This window comes from Amblyraja radiata, chromosome 1, assembly GCF_010909765.2.
Source record: "Amblyraja radiata isolate CabotCenter1 chromosome 1, sAmbRad1.1.pri, whole genome shotgun sequence".
In the NCBI taxonomy this organism is placed as follows: Eukaryota; Metazoa; Chordata; class Chondrichthyes; order Rajiformes; family Rajidae; genus Amblyraja; species Amblyraja radiata.
The window spans coordinates 86,333,175-86,355,574 of record NC_045956.1 but is presented as its reverse complement, the minus strand read 5'-3'; the positions used below and the strand labels follow the sequence as shown (position 1 = coordinate 86,355,574).

Genomic DNA, 22,400 nt, shown 5'->3' with positions numbered 1-22,400 from the left:
TGATGTCTCATGTTCTCCCACAATTATTTAAAAATCCCATCATTTCTGAAATATGTTTTGACATTTTTTAAGGTTTGTTATGTTTCTGCTTTAATTTCCTGCTCGTGTCACAATATTTTGCTTGCCCTTTGTAACATTTTTATTAGAACAGAAATTAGAATATTCCCGAAAATACTCCACACTCAAAAGTTGTGTTATGTGATGCAGTTAAGAGATCCAAAGCTTTTCTTCTGCACAAGTTTCCACAATAATATTCTAAAACACCCACGGAGTGATATGCCCCAGGCAGGCCTAACAGGGCAAGTACATCCAAAGTCATTTCCTCCATTAACTCACTCACTTCTGGAAATCAGGTAGGTCACAGACTGTACTTAATGGAAGCTGTTGGGGATGGGGGGGAGGGTGGGGGATGAAGGTGATAGGATTGTGGGAAAGGTCATACTCTCAGTTGGTAAAAGGGACTTCAAGTGCCTTATTGCTACAGTGGTTGATGGGAGGAAAGGTGATCATGATCTTGGTTGGAATGAAACCAACGATAGATACTAAGATCTATTGGTGGGGCAACTAATACAGTGAACCAATACACTGATGTGATGGGTGGAAGCAGTGTGTAAGTAAAAATCTTAATGGAAACCGGCCTACTTGATGGATTGTGACTGTCCCAGGTAAGACTGGACCATTTAAGGCACAGAAAAGCACCCCTTACTTTTCATGTGAAGCCTTGCCTTGGTATGAGGAGCCCATACCATGTTTATAGATGTGAATTTTGCACGGGTTTTCAAATCATATGTTGCATCCCATTTGACATCACTGTATAAACCTTCTCATACATGTGCATCATTTGCAAGGCAGACCCAGAAAAACTCAGCTTCTAACAAGCTCCTCACAGTAAACATGATCAGATTTCTGATTGAGCACCTTTGTGTGCAAATATATTTCTGTAATGTGGCTGACTGATGCTTGACTGCTTGAGGTCATCATCAAAGATCTGCCAAAACTGCAAATGATGTTGAAAAGTGGAAAAGTTAAGCCTGAGGATTCATGACATCTTTGTCAGCACCTCACTTGAAGTCAACAACAGCTGCCATCACTCAGTTGGTGTCTGCAAATGTGGGCTATTATATTTTACATGGAATCAATATTATAGAAACAAGTCATTCAATCCACATCACTTTAATGACAGGCATTGAAAGCTGCCCCCATCTATCAATTTATCTGAGGGCCCTACTAGATTTGAACTCGCTGTTTGTTTATTTTTACACTTATTTTTTTATTCTGTTTTGCCTTTCAAGCCTTGTGGCTATTTTGCACAAAGAAGCTGTTATCGACACAGAGATTAGTCAGTTTCTTAAATCTTCACTCTGTCTGCGTGCATGTCTTTAACATGATATTTCATTAAGTGCCATCGCTATGTAGACCCAAGGCAGTTCACACTGAGAACTGAGACTGTAGACTTTTTAGACATAGAATTTTTATAAATCTACAAGCCATAAAGTGGAAAGCTAGAGTACAAACAAAAAACACAATTCAACATTAAGCCGGCCATGTCATACAGCCTGAACACGTAATCTAATGAATCTTGGGGTGAAGTTGACAAATCAACTCTCCTTAAAGTAACCAATCACCTACTACAAAAATATAAAACCTCGCCAACTCCTCTGGATCAATAAATTACAAGCAGGGTACGTTAACTTTCAGTGGAAACTAAGCATGTGAAGACTAATGATAAAAATACTCTTGTCTTTTCAGTGGAAACAAATAAGGTCAAAGCAGTAGAAATTAGATTAAATGGCAAAGGTATAAACTAGAAATGTTTATAAAAGCTCATAACTAAATTGAGAAAATTATCAAAATTGACAAAAGAGGTGTTACATTTTTCATATATCCATGTTAAATGAATAAGTTTACTAAGTTTCAGGTAGACTTTGTCACTTGGGAGAATGATGTGATTGGATAGCAAATACATAGCTCAAACAAGGCCAGAAACGGAGGCTTAATAATCATGGTCACCAGGTTTTCAGGAGTGATAGAGAAAGATAAAGAGAACAAAAGATTGTAGTGTGTAGAAAGGAACTGCAGATGCTAGTTTAAACCAAAGATAGACACAAAATGCTGGAGTAACTCAGCGGGACAGCAGCATCTCTGGATAGAAGGAATGGGTGACATTAAGGATCTCGATCCGAAACGTCACCCATTCCTTCTCTGCAAAGAAGATTGTAGTATTGGTTAATAATGTAGTGAAGCCTAATTAGAAAAGATTTCAACACGGCTTCACATAGAAAGAAAATTACATTTGTAGAGTTTCATTTAATTGCAGAGTGCTTTATAGCAATTGGATACTTTTAAAGAGTGCTCACTATGTAATATAGGAACTGCAGTCGGCAGTCAGAAAACAGCCAGCTCCTACAAATTATATTGTAAAAATCACCATGTTTTTTTTGAGATGACAAAAGTATGATGCCAAAGGAGTTTCTCCATCCACCTGAAAGGGTGAACAGTGTCTTTGTTTTATTGTTTTCATGGCTCTCAAATAACTTATTTACTACTGAGATGCAATTTGAAATCCATTCATTGTAATACAACACAACAGCAGATAATTTGAACACAGCAAGTTTCCACGAACAACGATGAGATAAGTAACAGATCCAACTGAGCTGGTTGGTGGTCAAATGTTAGTCGGGACAAACTCTATGGATTTTCCTGACTGCAACCTTTGCCACAGGGACACTTTAATTACCATTCTTATATTAATAATTCATGTGCCTTTGACAATGTTTGATTGCAAATATTAATTCCGCATTAAACAACAAAATTAGCATCCATGTGGTTCAGAGTTCAAACATTAGGCGGTATTTCCTGTTTCTGGATTTGTTCACATTGGAACCTTCAGATGCAAAGGTGGGAAAGTTTGCAAACTAATCACAGCCTTCCTGATTTAGAAAAATGGAAAATGTAGTAAGCTGCTTCTGGGGTCCGACTATGTGATGTGGACATGCATTAATGTTCCATACATTTCTTGACGCAGCATATCCTGGTGCAGAAATGGAAGAGGTTGCAACACTGAAAGTCCTGAGGCTTTAAAGAACAGTCCATGTTGTTAGTCCCTATTGGGATACAAATCTAGCAATAACAAGATATGGGTATTTTTATTTTGCCATTTTCTTGAATGGGCGGTTCCAGCCACTATTGCTTATGCCTTCACCAGTTTTTTGTTAAGCTCAGCCTATTGATAGTTATGGTGGATTATGGTAGTAAAAACACATACATTGATGAAATAAAACAGAAAATGCTAGAAACATTCGGGCAGTATCTTAAGGCTTAAACATGAAACATTAAATCTATTACTCTTGTCAACGATGCCATCCAACTTCCTGAAGTTTTCAGTATTTTCTGTTTTATTTCAGATTTCCAGTAACTGCAGATTTTTTTTAATTGCCATATATTATCCAACCTCAGTTACACTGAAGAGGTAATGATGGATCTCTGTGAACTTGGCCATCCTTCTGATGACATTATTGCACAATGGCGTTTGATTGGAAACTTCCTGACACTTACGGATAAGGGAAATGATGGCCCATGTGCAATTCCTCATTGTGCGAGTCTTGGAGAGACTTGGAAACGATGATGAGTCCAAAATATTTCTACTCCTGTCCTTCTTGGAGTTTAGAGCCAGGGAGATTGGTGAGACAACAATCAAGCAAGTTGTCCTCTTGAGAATTAGGTTATGCTTCTTGAGTGGCAAAACTACATTGGATATCCATTGATTTGATGCAACCGAATGCCACAAGCCATATTGTAGCCAATATGACCCTGGCCTATTTAAAATGCAACCCTTCCATCTTTTGATATATTTTCTTTTGCTTACAGACAGTGTTGAGGATGAGTTGGAAATGGCTACCGTCTGCCATCGTCCCGAGGGGCTGGAGCAGCTTGAGGCACAAACTAAATTCACAAAAAAAGAACTTCAGATCCTCTATAGGGGTTTTAAAAATGTAAGTAAATACAATAACTGGAATTAAAATTCAGAATAACGCCTAAAGCTAACTCCCTTGAGATTTTAGTTAGAAAGTTTGCTTGTTTGATTCTGGATGAACTGGAAAATGTATTTATTGATCCTTAAAGTGAGAATAAGACAATGAGTGCTGCATTGCAAAGCACTTCTCTTGACTGTCAAACTTGTTTTCATGGCAATTCATTGCTCTTTCTGTAGTGTATGTATTTTAATCATATTCATTTATTAAATAGCTTCTGAGAATTGAAAAGGAAAACTTTGTTGGAAGGATGGTAGAAACCATGTTTCATTACAGCACCACATTGAGTGTTTTGATTCACTTTTGGATCAGCATTTGATGTGGGTATTTCAGTATGGACAGGGTCTTGATCTCTTCCTCATCTAAGTTCAGAACCCTTTTCTCCCACCCGAAATAGTGTACAAAATTGATACGGTGGATTAGTGCTCTCAATATATATGTTGTTTCTCTGTTGCAAGGTGAATATGTCACCAATATAAAGTTAATCATGTAATCATTGGAAATCTGTTTGACTGTTGACCATTGGAATGTAATACTTTGTTGTCACATGTGACTAGGCACAGTGAGATTCTTTGCTTGTTTACCCAATGTATACAAATAACAGCCACCTACGGCCGCTGATAAAGTTGCAAAGCATGCCGGCACCTCCTTTTGTCCCCCCCCCTGCAGCGGTTCCCCCACTCCGGGTCCCCATTGCCCTTTGTTCTCACCCCCTCCCCCATTGTCCATTGTCCCCCCCCCCCCCCTCCCTACGGCGGTCCCCCTAAGCCGGGTTCTCCATTTTTCTTCCCCTCCCACCTCACGGTGGTCCTCCATGCTCTCATCGACCTTCGACTGCTGGTCGACCCACGAGGCGTCACCGCCACTGTGAAGCTTCACCGCCGCCGCAGCCCCCAACGTCACGAGGCTTCACCGTCCACTTCACGCCTCCGTGATGCCGACTTGGGCCCCAGCCGCGGGTTACGTCGGCCGACCCGGACTCCGACCTGCGAGGCCCCAGCTGGGCCCCGACCCGGGCTTCTGAGGTCTTGCAATTCAAAACTTTTGAATTATGTTTTGTATTCAAATTTCCGATTCGCCAAAGATTAACCTGAACTCAAGTAGTACATTACAGAAAAACGTTCTTACTGTAATCTCTGTATATTCAGCTATGGCACTGTAGGACAGTGAGTAGAACTGCTGCTTCACTGCTTAGGTTAATTTCTGATCTCCAGTACTGTCTGCATAGAGTTTGCACATTCTCACAGTGAACGCATGGGGCTATGATTTCTTCCCATATCATAAAGACATACAGGTCGGTAGGATAATTGATCACTGTGAATTACCTCTAGTTTATATTTAGTGATAGAATCTAGGGGGAATAGGAAATATGGAAAGAATTAATGGGATTAGTGTAGGATTAGAGCAATTGGGTGTGGATGATCGGTGTGGACCTGGTGGGCTAAAGGATCCCATTTCTGTGCTGGTTGAATGTTCAGCTCAATTGTATGGCAACATAATCGTCAAGCAAGGAAAATGATTAAAATAGATAAAAAATAGCCCAGAATGTGGTCTTTAAGGCATAAAGGAAGAGCGAGAATACAATGCCCACTAGCATTGAATATGTAAGATTATTATCTGTCAGCAGTTCTAACATCAGTCCTTTGTGCTCCACTGCCAACAGAGTAGCTGAATGTGCTGACGTGAGTGCTGTGAGCAGCCAATCATTTCACAAGTGTTTAGCTTTAATAACCAAAGACCATGAAACCAGAATGAAAGCACAAGCTTTGCTTAAGTGTAGATATACTTAGGAAATAAAAAGTTCACCGAATTAAAACATGCAATAATGATAGATTTAGAAATTACATAAAGGGGTGTTTATGCCAAAGCCTAAGCTTTATTTGCCAGGTTTATTTCTCCAAACTATTTAGACTTTTGACATTCTATTTAGTGCACATTCGAGAACTTTGAGCTTTCTGTAATTCTATCTTCCAGCTCAGAAAATTTCTCCCGAAGAGATTACGGATACTTTGAGGTAACATGCATTGTAAGCATGAGGACAATTTTCACAGTATCCAAGTTCTTTCATTGTGAATCTAATCCCAAATGCATCATAATAAATTGTGAATTGACAACTCTGCCAAAACACACCTATAATGAACACAACTGGCAGAACGTTCAATATCCACAGACAATAGTGTTGCTATTATTTGTGCCTATTCTATGTTCAATGACAACGCATATGGAGCTAAAGATATTTATTTTTTTAATGGAATATTGGACTGTACTGTGCTGAACTGTGAGCTTTTAGTTGGACTGGTTTTTCTGCAGCTTTATAATATGTCAACACTGTAACTTGCCGGAGGTTCAAGGTGATAATGGCATGATGTGTGTAACATGGCAACTGGGATCAAATTAATCCCAGAGAAACAAATGGAAAAATTAGGGAACGAGGGTCAAATCAGGATCACCTGGATAGAGAGAAGATGGGATGAAGGTAGAATGAAAATAAGAATAAGATTAAAAAAAAATAATTTCTTTTTATTTCTAAAATAATTGCTTTATGCAGGAATATGACTGTGCATTTTAAACAGTTTGCAATCTTGAGCAGCAAAGTGGATAAGCATTACTTTAACAATGAACTTATCAAAATAATTAGCGCAGCTCTGCTTTGCCAGCCTAAACTTTTAACAGTCATGTGTAGATACTATGAATCCTTAAATGGGCAGGCTGCATCCTATGTGGCATAAAATAGACATTTAAATTGCAAGGAAGTTCAGCAGTCTTGGAGAGAAAGTGGGAATGTTGCACTGTCCAGGATTCGCTCTGCCAAGATTTTGGTGAATGGTGAAACAGGCTTCAGGGGGCATCTTGTCTTTTCCTGCTCCTGTTTCTTATGATCTTATGTTCTAATATTCCACCAACAAATTCTGGAGACTCACAACTCATGACTCATTTTAAATTCCTTGAATTTGTCAGTCTTTTTATATATTGATAACAAAGTTCATCATTGATGTACTATTAATTTTCCCGCCAAGATTCAGCCCGTTTACTTTTTTTTTATGTTGAGTGACTCAGTATCAAAACAAAACTTTAGCAAAGCTCAGCTGAAGATGCACACCCAACTATAGCCTTGCCTTTTCCTGTACAGAGCTGGTCGGGTGGGGCAGAGGAACAACTCCAGGACTGTTTGGAGTCTATAGACTGGGCAATGTTCAGGGACTCGGCAATGGACCTGAACGAATACGCCACAGTCGTTACAGACTTCATAAAGAAATGTGTGGAGGACTGCATCCCACCAAAACCCTTCCGAGTGTTTCCTAACCAGAAGTCTTGGATGAACCATGAGGTCAGCACTCTTCTGAAGTCCAGATACCGGGCATTCAGGAGACACAGAGGTCTACAAGTAGTCCAGATAAGACCTTGGTAAGGCCATCAAAAAAGTCAAAAGTGACTTCTGCTCCAAACTGGAGGATGAGATGGATGTTCAGCAACTGTGGCGGGGCTTGAATGCCATCACCTCCTATAAGGCGAAATCAGGAGGCAGCTCAATTGTCAGCGAAGCATCACTCCCTGACTAGCTCAATGCGTTTTACGCACGCTTTGATAGGGAGAACACTGATGTGCCTTCCCGAGCCCCCATTCGCCGTGACGGTATTTCAGTCACAGTCACAGAGGCCAACGTCAGAAGATCCTTCAGGGGGGTGAACCCTCGTAAAGCGCCTGGACCTGCGGGCATACCCGGTCGTGTTCTAAAAACCTGTGCGGACCAACTGGCTGGAGTTTTTACGGACATTTTCAACCTCTCACTTCTGAGGTCTGAGGTTCCCACCTGCTTTAAAAGGGCATCAATAATACTATAGTGCCCAAGAAGAGCAAGGTGATGTGCCTCAATGACTATCGACCAGTAGCACTAACGTCTGTGGTGATGAAGTGCTTTGAGAGGTTGATTATGGCATAATTCAACTCCAACCTCGACAAGAAACTCGACCCACTGCAGTTCGCTTACTGCCATAACAGATCAATGGTGGATGCGATCTCACTATCTCTCCACTCCACTCTGGACCAATTGGACAACAAAAACGCATATGTCAGGCTGTTATTCATTGACTACAGCTCGGCATTTAATACCACCATCTCCTCCAAGCTGGTTACCATGCTCTCAGATCTGGGTCTCTGCGCATCACTCTACAATTGGATCCTCGACTTCCACATCCACAGACCAGTCTGTCCGTATTGGTGGAAATGTGTCATCCTCGATAACAATCAGCACGGGAGCACCTCAAAGCTGCGTATTCAGCCCCCTGCTTTACTCACTCTATACTCATGACTGCGTAGCCGGACATAGTGCGAACTCCATCATCAAGTTTGCCGACTACACCACTGTTGTGGGACGTATCACTGATGGGGACGAGTCAGAGTATAGAAGTGAGATCATCCGATTGACCAAATGGTGCCAGCACAATAACCTGGCCCTCAACACCAACAAAACCAAGGAACTGATTGTGGACTTTGGAAGAGGTAGGATGGGGACCCACAGTCCCGTTTATATCAACGGGTCGATGGTGGAAAGGGTCAAGAGCTTCAAATTCCTGGGCGTGCATATTTCTGAAGATCTCTACTGGTCCCAGCACACGGATACAATTATAAAGAAAGCACATCAGTGCCTCTACTTCCTGAGAAGACTACGGAGAGTTGGCATGTCAAAGAGGACTCTCTCGAACTTCTACAGGTGCACAGTAGAGAGCATGCTGACTGGTTGCATCATGGCTTGGTTCGGCAACTTGAGCATCCAGGAGCGGAAAAGGATGCAGAAAGTTGTGATCACTGCCCAGTCCATCATCGGCGCTGACTTCCCCACCATCGAGGGGATCTATTGCAGTCGCTGCCTCAAAAAGGCTGCCAACATCATCAAGGACCCACACCACCCTGGCCACACACTCATCTCTCCGTTACCATCGGGCAGAAGGTACAGGAGCCTGAAATCTGGTACATCCAGGTTCAGGAACAACTTCTTCCCCACAGCCATCAGGCTATTAAACTCGCCATCAAACAAACTCCGGACTATAACAACCTATAGCACTTTATCTGTTTTATGTGTATATTGATCTGAACTCTTCTGTATTTTTTGTTTATAATACTCTGTTGTGCTGCAGCAAGCAAGAATTTCATTGTCCTATCTGGGACACATGACAATAAACTGTCTTGACTTGACTTGACTTTGTGAAATGCCAATCAGCCTACACTTCAGATACTTTCTGATTTGAAACATCACAATATAAGGCCAGAATCAATCATCGGTATCCAGGAATGGAATATGTAAAAGGTTTATTTGACATTCCCAAATCCATTACTTTAACGGATGGATTAACATACATAAATAAACTGGTTAATCTCTCCATTAAACGAACAGACAGGGGAATATTATATAATCACATTGTGCATTATGTGCTATTATTGCTGACAGTGATTTCTCATGTGTATTGTTCTTTTGTACACAATAAACATAATTTGTTTCCCTGCATATTTCAATCACTAAATTAAGTTGTACTGTATAGGATCGGGCTCAATTTACTACCCTCAGATTACCCTTTGTACTTCCAGACACAGAAAGCTGGAGTAATGCTCCTGTCCCAGTTAGGCAATTTTTTAGACGACCAGGCTGTCGCCACATGGTCGCCGGGGAATCGCCTGTATGTCTCCGCAGTTGCCCAAAGAGTCGTACCTTTTTTCTGGTTGCTGCTGGATTTTGAAATGTTCAAAACTTTTTGGCGACAGTCAGCGCACTTGAGCTTGACGCCAACGATTGTAGCCTGACGTAGGTCCTGTCGCCAGGATGACATAGGTTTGCCGCCAGGATGATGTAGGTTGTCGCCGGTGCTGACTTCGGTGAATTCCATTGGTGACTACCTACGCCAACCTACGTCAACCGGTGACAGGTACCGGCGACTGAATTGTCTTACCTTGTCTTAGCTTGTCGCAGGTGGATGTAGCTTGTCGTAGGTGTGGTCGTTGGTGGACGTCCTATGGGTCGCCGTTGTCAGCAGCTTGCTGTAGCTTGACGTCGACGAGGAGGTAGGTTGTTGTAGGCATTGTCGTAGACATTGTCGTAGGGGGGTCCAGTCGCCGTTTTCTCGGTGACCTGCTACGACTATGACAGTCGCCGGCAGTCGCCGAAAATATCGCCTGTGTGGGACAGGCAGCATCTTTGGAGAGAAGGAATGGGCGACGTTTCGGGTTGAGACCCTTCTTCACACTTCTCCAGTATGGGGTTCATAGTTCATTATTCTTATTTAGCTAATTATTTTGGATGGCTTCTTCAGATAGAAGGAGCTGCTTAGGTGGGCAAAGTGGGATCTTTTGCACAAACATTAGTTTAGACCATGTCTGGGGCAAATTACCATCTTAGTAAAGGTTAAAGTTTGTGCTGGGTTGTGCCCTTCCGAATGAGCAGCTGAAGTCACTTAAATTGCCAGTTGGTGTTGATTAAAGTCATCTGCCAAGACGCCTATGGAGCCCAAGACTTAAAAAACAAGATTTATAGATTGTATGAGGAAACAATGAACATTGGGTTAATGCTGGAAATTGGTGATGAGGTAAAAAATCAGCCATGAACTTGCTAAATGAAGAAGGCAGTGTTCTACCTATCCTATTTCTCATGTTCTTACATTCAAATGTATTTTTGTGAATATATTTTGCAGTGAAACTGAGTTAAAATCACAAATATTTGATTAGAAAATGTTGAATGTTTTCTCAGTTGTTACCTTCTGTAGGCAGACTTTTTGCAAATTCTTGCTGGAACAGTGGTAAAGTCTTGATAACGCAGCATTGTTTCAGGACTTTTTATTGAAACAATCTGACAAGAAATGTGTACAATGCAGATTTTCTGTTACAACTATATTTGTATTCTTCCAAATGCAATTTTAAATGGGTTAATAAAACAGAAGCAATCATGTGCACCAACTTCAGAATAGTAATAAAGGCTCTCTCATGTATCTCGTCTGTTTTAGGAACAGCAGGCATTAGGGGTCAAAATCCCCAATTGGAAGAAAAACCACAAATAGAAATATCACCTGTCCATTTCCCTCCACAGATGCAGCCTGACTCATTGAGTTCCTCCAGCAGTTAGCTTTTAGCTCAAGATTCCAGCATCTGCAATCTCTTGCATTTCTCTTGGTGGAACATCCTTACTGGAATTGAATAATGAGTACTATGAATGACATCATTTGAGAGAAATGAACTCCAGAAAAAAAAGAATGCTTGGGTTTACAAAAATCTTGCATATAAAATACCATGTGCTATCAATGAATGTTGTTGACTGTACCACAAACATGATCAAAATTGGTTGATGCCACATGTGAATTTTCTTTGCACATTGGGTACATGCCAAGAGACATCAAGGGAAGATCTTAATCATGGTTAACTTCCTAGATGCCCCACCTGGTGTAAAGGAGGAATGGAAGGGGGACATGAAGACAGATAGAGTAATTCCAACTTTCTGCAGGAGGTAGGGACACGATGATGTGGGAACATCTGCCCCTGCATGTGGACCCTGGCCGTTCCTTCCCCTGCAGATCTCCTCCTCTAGGGTCATGTGTCCTATATTTAAAACTCTCAAGGTATCCAATGATTACTGAACCATCCTGAAGCTTACAGCATCTGCAGCCTCCATCCTTTCAGGGGAATTGGGTCCAGGAAACTCATGTTAATACATTAAATTGTCTAATCTTTGTTAAACCTGCTGGGAAATGCAAATGATGGTAATCAGTAATTAGCAGCAGCGTTTTATATTAATATCAAACATTTGAAGAGGCAGATTCACAGATTCACGTTCAATATCTATTTCACTCCTGTTGAAAGACAAACATCTTTGGCAGTTTGTACCCCTTTCAAATTTTGATGTTCAAGAGGGATTTTGATCATGAAGACAAACATAAATTGTTTCCTTTGGAAATCAGGAATCTAGGGATTAAATTTAAGAAAACCTCAAAGTTCAGCAACATATTATTTTCTGGAATACGGTGGTTGAAACATGTAAGGAGACTACATGGTGACATTTGGAAGGGTGTTAGATAACTAAGTAGGGATAGACCAGGTGTAGGACCTCCCTTAAATTCTAGGTTGATTAAGTATTTTTTTCAAAGACCCAGGAAAAGCATAATGAACAGAATGGTTCATGTGATATGTTTCTATATTACCCACCATAATGTGATTCTGGATCTCCACATACTTTCTGGGGCATTCAGGTAAATAAATTGCAATCTGTTACCAAGATTAAAGAATGTAACTGAAGATTGCGCTCATAAAAATGTCCATTAATCTGCACCAATTATCACAGCAGCAAAATACATTCAAATCATCAGTAATGGAATTTCAGTATCTGTTTTTTAGTTGCATAAAAGTCCATATGGTTTTAGCCTCACCTCTCATTTAATTTCCTATTCCTGGCAAGTCGAGGACCCTGCTGCCAAGAATGCTGATATAAAACCATTTAAATGCATTACTACGAGGGAACATCCTACTTATCTCAAAAAAACAGCTGCAACTAGCTTTGAAAAATATTCAATAAGAGTTTGTTTTGATTCAAAATAGCCCTCTGAGGAAAATGAAAAATATATTAAAACTGAATTTTTGTTGCTCACTTATTTTCCATAATGACTTTGGAGACAAACACTGAATAAACTTCCTTGTAGCTCAATCTCTCTGAAGCTCTCTTAAAACTTTTCTGCACAAACTACATTGGGCAAGTAGTTTGGCGAGTCGAGACAGTGAGTGAATTTAAATTGCTTTATTTTGCAACGGCAAAACAACGAATTAACTCAGGTCGGTAAGACAGCCAAAAACGTGATGCTACTTCCATATACTGATACAACTCGGTAAAAAGCGAGCGAAAGTCGCCCCCCCGCACCCACGTGATCGGTGCAGCCAATCCGAGAGTTTGACTCATCAAAGTCACCACCAGGTGTTGCTACAGACCCCCCCCCCCCCAGAACTCGAGGTACGGAACCGAACAGGGGCCCGGACACGGCGACCAGAACGTGTGGTATATGTGACAGGGCGGGCGTTACAAGGGTATGGCCGAACAAGGCCAGGACCAGAACAGGGCGGGAGAAACGGGTACAACCGGGTCGGGGGAAACAGGCACAACATGTGCAGCTGGTACGGCCGACGGACGACCTCTACATGGGGCTACGCAACCACCGCCAGGCTGTCAACTTCGACATGGGCAGGGTCGGGCGACGGAGTTGATCTCCTCCCGGCCCCCCACGTCCAAGGTGAAGGTGGCGACTCCAGAGTGCAACACCCGGAACGGCCCTCGTAGATGCATTGTAACGGGAATCTGTTAGCATCCCTGCGAACGAAAACAAACATACAATGTTGAAGACCCGACGGCACGTGCACCGCCATCAACCCGTGCCGCAAGGTGAGCACAGGAGGGTCGCCAGCAACGCCGGGGCAGAGTCCACTTGCCCCCGGATGGCAGGGAGAAAGTCCCCAGGTACCCTCAGGGCCGAGCCGTACACGAGCTCAGCGGATGAAGAGGCTAAGTCCTCCTTGGGGGCGGTGCGGATCCCGAGCAGCACCCACGGCAACTGGTCCACCCAGTCCGGGCCCGTGAGCCGAGCCTTCAATGCCGACTTGAGGTGGCGGTGGAAGCGCTCAACGAGCCCGTTGGCCTGTGGGTGGTAAGCGGTGGTGTGATGTAACCACGCCCCGTACAACTGAGCAAGGGAAGACCTTAAAGAGGAAGTGAATTGGGCCCCTCCGGTCGGTGGAGATATCTGATGGGACCCCAAACCGGGCAATCCAGTTGGCCGCCAGGGCCCGGGCGCAAGATGCGGCGGAGGTGTCCGAAAGCGGGATAGCCTCCGGCCAACTCGTGAATTGATCCACGACAGTGAGTAAGTGGTTGGCATCGCGGGATGTCGGCAACGGCCCCACCTGGTCAACATGAATGTGCAGGAAGCGGCCCGCAGGGACAGCAAAATCCTGCACCGGGGGCCGCACGTGCCGCTGGACCTTGGAGGTCTGACAGGGAAGGCAGGCACGGGCCCAGGACGCCACCTGCTTGTGGAGACCGTGCCAAACAAATTTGTCCGTCACCAGCGCAGAGGTCACCCGTATGGACGGGTGGGCCAGACCGTGGATGGAGTCAAAAATCCAGCGATGCCAATGTATGAGGACGATGGGGCGAGGTTGACCTGTGGAAACATTGCAGAGGACCATCGTGCCCGAGGCTCCACACGGGACGTCAGCCAACCGGAGGCCAGAAACAGCAGTGCGGTTGTCCGCCATCCCAGCGTCCGCGTGCTGTGCCACAGCCAGTTCCTCGTAATTCACGCCGTGGTCTATGGCCGAGATGGAAGGAAGGACGAGGCGGGACAGAGTGTCAGCGACGGTGTTGCGCTTACCCACGACGTGCTGCACGTCTGACGTGAATTCAGAGATACAAGCGAGGTGTCGCTGCTGGCAGGCGGACCACGGGTCAGAGACCTTACCCAAGGCAAAGGTGAGGGGTTTGTGGTCAGTGAAGGCAGTGAAAGGGCGAGCCTCGAGAAAGTAGCGGAAGTGCCTAATGGCTAGGTATAACGCCAAGAGCTCCCTGTTGAAGGCGCTGTAGTTACACTCGGGGGCTCGTAGCTGACTGCTGAAAAAGGCCAGCGGCCATCGATGAGCTGCTCTAGGATGCTGCCCACAGCCGTGTCAGAGGCATCCACAGTGAGGGCCATTGAGGCTGAGGCTCGCGGGTGGACCAACATGGTTGCATTGGCCAGGGCCGCTTTGGCACCCTCGAAAGCCGCGTCCGCCTTGGAGGACCACTCGAGCTCCTGCAACTTGCACGCGAGGCGCTGGAAAAGGGGGCGCATGATGTTGGCTGCTGCTGGCACAAAACGATGGTAAAAGTTTACCATGCTGACAAATTCCTGCAACCCCTTTACCGTGCGCGGCCGGGGAAACTGCCGAATGGCCTCCACCTTCGAGGTTAAAGGGGCAACGCCTTGAGGTGTCACACTGTTCCCCAGAAAGGAGATGGAGCGGAGGCCGAACTGGCACTTGACGGGGTTGATAATGAAGCCGTGGTCGAGGAGGCGCTGGAAGAGAGTCCACAAGTGTTCGATGTGCTCGTTCTGGGTGTGGCTTGCGACCAGGATGTCGTCGAGGTAGATAAAGACAAACAGCAGCCTCCCGACCCTGTCCAAAGTGTCTTTGGAACGCCTGCATGGCATTTTTCAATCCAAAGGGCGTACGCAGCCATTCGAACAACCCGATTGTCATGGTCTTGGGGACATCGTCTGGGTGGATTGGGATCTGGTTATAACCACGGACAAGGTATTAACTACATTTTCTTCCAAGTAAATATCGGCCTTTTTTGTGTATTTCATACTTGTACAAATTACAAAGCCTTGATCTAAGAATGTAGCTGCACAATTTTCCAGGGTAAAAGTGTTGTTAGCATCTAACTTATATTCTTAAACAGCTCAAGAAAGCTAAATCCATTAACACCAGTGTCCTCTCTTGTATGACATGAATTGTGGGCATTAGGAATTAGTAGCACTTTTCTCCAACAAGGGTTAACACTTTAAATCTTATCACAACAGCTCCCAGGAATTATGGACACCAAATTAATGCATGCAACTATGAGTCCTCCACATGGTTAGAGAAGAAACAGTGCATGCAGGTGACAACTTCCTTATTCAAAGGGTAGTTGTGGCAGGAAGTTGCCTCACAGGTAACTTTCAGTGCATGAATGATGCACTTTTGAGAGCTTTGGGATACTGCATCTGAAAACTCTTCCCATTCATGAATGTAACAGATGCATTCACTAAAAATTGAAAGCTCCCCACTTTACTGGTTGATCTTTTTTGTTTGAACTGCAAGAGTGAGCTTATTTACTATTGGAGGTTTGTTTGTGACATAAAGATATATAAAGTTTAGAAACAAGAAACTGCAGATGCTGGCTTACACAAAAGGACACAAAGTGCTAAAGATAGGTGATGTTTCAGGTTGGGACACTTCTTCAGACTCGAATAAAGGTTCACTTCACAAGTGCCTGCTCTCAAGGTTAAATTCAGGATCACCCTCATTTTCAGAGGACTTGCCTCAGGATCCTTTTAGGCTGTTTCTGCTGAGATGAGCTGCATCAAAACTAGCTCAATCAGCAAAGCAGAGGACCATTGATTTTTGTTGAATGCACAAATGCATTTGGCTGCAGGAGCCTAATAATGCACACATTTATCGAGGGCAGTCGTGCCCTTACAGGCACTTTGCTGGCAACTTCCAGCTTTCAATGTCTTTTACATGTGTAAGATGCATTCAGTGCCCACTGCGCTTGGATCTCTAACGTGAGCAAACTCTGCCACCTGCCTCCCATCTTTGTATTACAGTCTCTCTTTACGAGCATCCTTGTGCTGGGTTCTGCTCGGCGTATTGTGATGGGGCCCTTGAAGGGCAACCTCCTGTGACCAGAGCAGTGAGGAAAGATGGGGCAGCTTTGGTAGTCCTCTTTTTGTAGATGTTTTTCTCCTGTATTAAAAAAAAACGAATTTCTGTTCAATTGAATTGGGACTATTTTGTCTTTACGGTTTATTCTCATATTTGATGGTGAATGAGCTTAAAATCCACCTGAAAGTTTTGCGACAGGAATCCCAACTTGAGTCAGTCTGCTCGAGGATGTAAGAGAGTGTCTGACCCTTTCTTTATTCAGTTAATATCCAGTTTGAGCTTTTAGTATTCGGAAACCCTGGTCCTTCTTTGAGTAAACAGCTACAGTCATGTATCAGCGCAATGTGGTTGCACATCTTACTGGAGATAAATTTTGGGCCTTGCAGTACCTTAGATGATATTTCAATGCAACGGCGGAAAACCCGGGGGGGGCCAGAGGGGACACGTCCCCCCATGTTTTGAGAGGTGGGGGACATCCCCCCCAAGTTTATGTGATCCCGATTTTAAAATCGCCGTTTTTAGCGCTGGATTCAGCCTCCGAAGCCTCGCGCGTGTGTGTGAGCGTGCGCATGCGTGTGTGGCCGTCAAAAGATTGTGTCCCCCGTCCCCTCCATGTTTTGATAGTGAGTTCCGTTCTTGTTTCAATGAGACACCAGAAGTATCAGGGTTTACAAATATCTCACACCAAGTGGTATCAATGACTAGTGTTAACTCTCTCCAAAGCTTACAAAAAATGGGAAAGAAGTTCTTCCTAATGGGCCTGCCCCACAGGTGATTTTTTAGGCGACTACAGGTAATTGCCAACAATTTTTCAACATGTTGAAAATTTTTCGGCGACAGTGGTGACAATTTGGGCAGTCGTCGGTTGTCGCCAGGTTAACATAGGTTGGCGCCAGGTGACGTAGGTTGCCGCCGGTGCTGATTTTGGTGAATTCCATTGTCCTAGTTGCTGGTAGTCATCTAAAAAATCACCTAAGTGGGACAGGCCCATAATAGTCTTCAAAAATTGGAATTTTCAAGTAAATTTCAGCAGTACCAGTTTTACTGGCATTGAGCATACCAAGTTGCAGGCTGTGTTATTGAATTATGGCCATTCTTTGTAATCTGAAAGCAATGTATCTTTACCAATTACTATATACCATTCACTTTTGATTTTCTAAGAAGGTGAGAAACCAATGTTGTGGCAGCTTTCAATATATCCTGGTGCTTCAAAAGTACTAAAGCCATAGTTTACCAAAAAAAAGAGTTATGTCAATTTTACTTACATTGCAATCTCCAGAACCAATTCATTAAACACATCATCTTTTAGTAACACTGAGAAATCCCAATGTTTTCTTTGATGAATCAGAAATAACAAGTATGATAATTGAAGGTAATTTCATTCACAGACAATTCGAGATAAGATGCAATACTTTATGATTGATATCTAAGTTTAAATGTCTTCAAATGTAATTTATTTTCTTCAATCATGTCTCCTAGAAGGCTGTTACAAAATGCAGAGTTTTACTGATCACATTATCAAAGAGTTATTTTCCTAAATCTCCTTCTCTGCATTTCAACTGGTGAGGTGCTGCTGATGCATGCACTGTCAAGCATTATCTCAATCCAAAATGTCACCCATTCCTTCTCTCCAGAGATGCTGCCTGTTCCGCTGAGTTACTCTAGATTTTTGTGTCTATCTTCCATTATCGTCTATCATTCAGCTGATAATGCTCAGCCAGGGTACATGCACCATGTTTCACCTTTTCTATCACCTGTTTCACAAAGTCAATGTTTCTCAAATTAAACCTTCTAATAGTTTTGACAGGGATAGAAACATAGAAACATAGAAAATATGTGCAGGAGGAGGCTATTCTTCCTTTCAAGCCAGCACCGCCATTCAATATGATCATGGCTGATCATCCAGAATCAGTACCCTGTTCCTGCTTTCTCCCCATATCGAAGAGATGCTGGACAGAAGGAACGGGTGACGTTTCAGGTCGAGATGCTACTTCAGACCCGAAACGTCATATCACCCATTCCTTCTCTTCAGAGATGCTGCCTGTTCCGCTTAGTTACTCCAGCTTTTTGTGTCTATCTTCAGTTTAAACCAGCATCTGCTGTTCCTTACTACAATTCTCCCTATATCCCTTGATTCCATTAGCTCTAAGAGCTATATCTAACTCTCTCTTAAATACATCCAGTGAATTGGCCTCCACTGCCTCTGTGGCAGAGAATTCCACAGGTTCACAACTCTCTAGCTGAGAAAGTTTTTTTCTTATCTCAGTCCTTAATGGCCTACCCCATATTCTTAAACTGTGGTGCCTGGTTCCGGACACCCCCAACATGGGGAACATTTTTCCTGCTTCTAGCCTGTCCAATCCCTTAAGAATTGTATATGTTTCTTCTCTCATCCTTCTAAATTCCAGTGAATCTAAGCCCGGTTGATCCATTCTTTCATCATATGTCAGTCCTGCCATCCTGGGAATTAAACTGGTGAACCAACGCTGCTCTCCCTCAATAGCTAGAATGTCCTTCCTCGAATTAGGAGACCAAAACTGCATGTTTTACAGAGATGTTTACTCTCTGTTAACATTTGGATTGGCTCACAAGTTAAATGAGGTGGATTAATAACTTTCCTTTTCCTATTCATTTCTGAGGCAGAATGTAACAGCCATTTTTCATGAAAATTCCAGCATTGCATTGAGAAATTTCAAAGTTCTTTGGAAAATTGGGAGTACTTCCTAATGCCCCTGTCCCACTTAGGAAACCTGAACGGAAACCTCTGGAGACTTTTCGCCCCGCCCAAGGTTTCTGTGCGGTTCCCGGGGGTTGTTGTCAGTCTCCCTACCTGCTTCCACTACGTGCAACCTCTGGCAACCACCTGCAACCTCCGGGAACCGCACGGAAACCTTGGGTGGGGCGCAAAGTCTCCAGAGGTTTCCATTCAGGTTTCCTAAGTGGGACAGGGGCATTATTATCTTCAAATAACAGCATTTGCAGGTAAAATTAAATTAGCCAGTACATGGATGAGGAAGGTTTAGAAGGATATGGGCCAATTACAGGCTGGTGGTGTAAATTCTGGTTCTAGACTTACCCCCTTAGTCTGGTTTAGTCAAACAATAAGTCAAACTGTGGTTCCAAAACATTACTTTATTGAAGAACAAACTGCAGGGACGGTTGCCGATCCACTCACGCAAGACAACCATATCTCGTGCAAACAAAACAGAAGTCACAATCAACCGGCCCACCCCAAAGAATTATCCACCCTGTTATACTCTTCCAAACTAATGGCATGACATTACTTGGAGGAGGCAACCCCTACAAACCAATCACACATATCGATCACATTATACAGTTATTGACAGTTCCCTAACCCAATTACAAAGCATCCTATTACAATGTATGTCAGAAGCTTCTGGAAGGACTAAGTAATGCAACATTTTCCCAGGTTGAATAAACAATTCAAACAAGGCTTCACACTTCAGCCAATCATCAAGCAGCAGTACAACCACTTTGCAAATTTATTAACAATAGCTTTACACGTCCCCTTCTATAACCAATCCCCACTATGCATTTGCGGACCTTCTTATCTCTTTCTGCAAACCTTCATACATTTTAACAAAGAAAGGACATCTGGACCTCTCCTTATCATTAACTTCCATCTGGGGTCCAGACTCCTTGGAGCCATGACTCTCAGCTTGCAACTTTCACAGAAAGAGGCCAAGGAGGCCCAGCTAATGCAATGATCCTTCATTTTATAATAGCTGTATTTTGGCCAATATTAACAGTGAGACTAGTGTAGATGGGGCATCTTGTTCGGCGTTGGCAAATTCGGCCAAAGGCCTGTTTCTATGCTGTGTGACTCTACAACTGTAGTCCAAGACCTCGATGTGTGCACGTCCCTGAACTCAGTTGGTAATACTGTGTGTTGTGTCAGCTAAAAGCACAATCCAAGGGAGTTTTCCCTCCTGGGGGGATCAATTCTCAGATTCCACACCAGGTGAAAAATTGGCAGATTATTTGTGACCTCATTGATTTGCTTTGGAATTGGAGAAACATAAAGGAAGCGGAAAGTGACTTTTTTAAATTGAGTTTGTTTAATGTTTATAGTTGTTTGTGGGATCTTAATTGTTTTTAATGTTTAATAAACCATCCAAGTTTGCTGATGACACAGAAATTGGTGGGAGGACATGCTGTGATGAGGATATTTAAACCCTGTATCAGGATTAGGTTAGTTGAGTGTCTGCAAAAATTCTTGGCAAATGGTTTTTAATGCAGCAAAGTTGTGATCATTCTCTTCAGGGGAAGGAAATAAAAGTCAAACTTAGCCAATTGAGAGAGCTTGTAAATGGCATACGGAGGGCTCTACGTGTCCTTGTGCATGAAATCAAAACATTAGCAAGCAGGTGCAGCAAGTGATTAGAAATGGCATTTAATTCTCATCACAGAAATTAGATCTGTATTCTTTGGGGTTTAGAATAATGAACATGATCTTATTCAAACATGTAAGGCCCTGGGGGAATGACAGAATAGATTATGAGATGTCTCCATGAGTGTAAGAGACTTGAACAAGGGAAGCAGTTGTAAGATGAAAGAGCGGTAGAATGAGTAGATGCATTTAATTAAAACTGAAGTGCCCAGGAATTTCTTCTTGCAGAGGGTGGTGAATCTGTGGAATTTTCTTTCCCAAATGGTTTCAGAAGTTTATTCAGTGGAAGTATTCAGAGAGGAAGTAGATAATGTTACAAAGATTGGGGAAAGGAGCACTCTGTGGATCTACAACAGATAAAGGTCTGATGCCAGAAGAAGGACAGACCTTACACTCAGGCGAGGTATGTTCGAATATAAGATAATTACAGGTTGCAATTGCAACCAGTGGACTTTGCAAGTCATATCAGATTCAATATCACAGGACATTCATAAGCAACTAAATTAATGGATGGAACGGTGCCAGGATGAAACATCTTCAGCTAATGTAGCAATTTTCCACCGTCAGTATATATTATGATCTCAATTTCCTACTGAAAATAAGAAAAAGCCAAATGATCAGATGACATCTTTCAAAAGACCTAGTATAATTATATTTGTTCCTTTTCAATTTATGACCGGTGACAATCCATATACAGTACTGAAGATAGAGATCTAGCAAGCTGTAAATCTTTTCATGAACAATAAAAGAACTGAGGAACAAACTTAAAATGGACACTAAAGGGTAACATAAATAAGTAATGCCCATTTCCCTGGCACAAAGAGACTGAGTATAGAAGTTTGGGATCTTACGTAGCAGTTGTACAATACATTGGTGAGACTTCACAGAGTATTGTGTTCAATTTTGGACACCCCGCTATAGAAAAGATGTCATTCAGCTGGAAAGAGTGCAGAGAAGACTTTTGAGAATGTTGCCAGTACTCAATGGTCAGAGCTATAGGGAGAGGTTGACATCTAGGACTTTATTTGTTGGATCGCAGGTGGCTGAAGGGTGATCCAATAGAGCAGTATCAAATCATGAGAGGAAAAGACAGGATGAATGCACTGTCAATTAGAACAATCAACAACTAGTAGGAGTAGGTTTAAATTGAGAGGATGGGGGGAGATTTAATAGGAACCTGAGGGCCAACTTTTTCTCATAGAGAATAGTGGGTATATGGAAAGAGCAGACAAAGGAAGTAGTTGAATTGAATTGAATTGAATACCTTTATTGTCATTCAGACCTTACGGTCTGAACGAAATTTCGTGCCTGCAGTCATACATACAATCATACAATAATAAACAACAATAAACACAAATTAACACCACCACAGTGTATCCTCCAAGCACCTCCTCACTGTGGTGGAGGCAAAAATCTTAGGGTTACTGTCTCTTCCCTCCTCTTCTCCCTCTGCGCTGAGGCGATTCCCCACCGGGCGATGGTACAACAGTCCCGCGGCTCACCGAACACCGCAAACGGGCCGGTTCAAACACCGC

At 43.0% G+C, this 22,400-nt stretch overlaps 1 protein-coding gene across 2 annotated transcripts in view; it reads left to right on the top strand.

The window, feature by feature from the left end:
• Positions 1-22,400, top strand: part of kcnip4 (potassium voltage-gated channel interacting protein 4) — an 817,169-nt gene that overhangs the window by 775,082 nt on the left and 19,687 nt on the right. For both annotated transcript variants that reach the window (XM_033026330.1, XM_033026322.1), the window contains exon 2: positions 3,868-3,992. In XM_033026330.1, the coding sequence (XP_032882221.1) occupies positions 3,868-3,992 (125 nt within the window). The remainder of the gene's footprint in view (positions 1-3,867; positions 3,993-22,400) is intronic.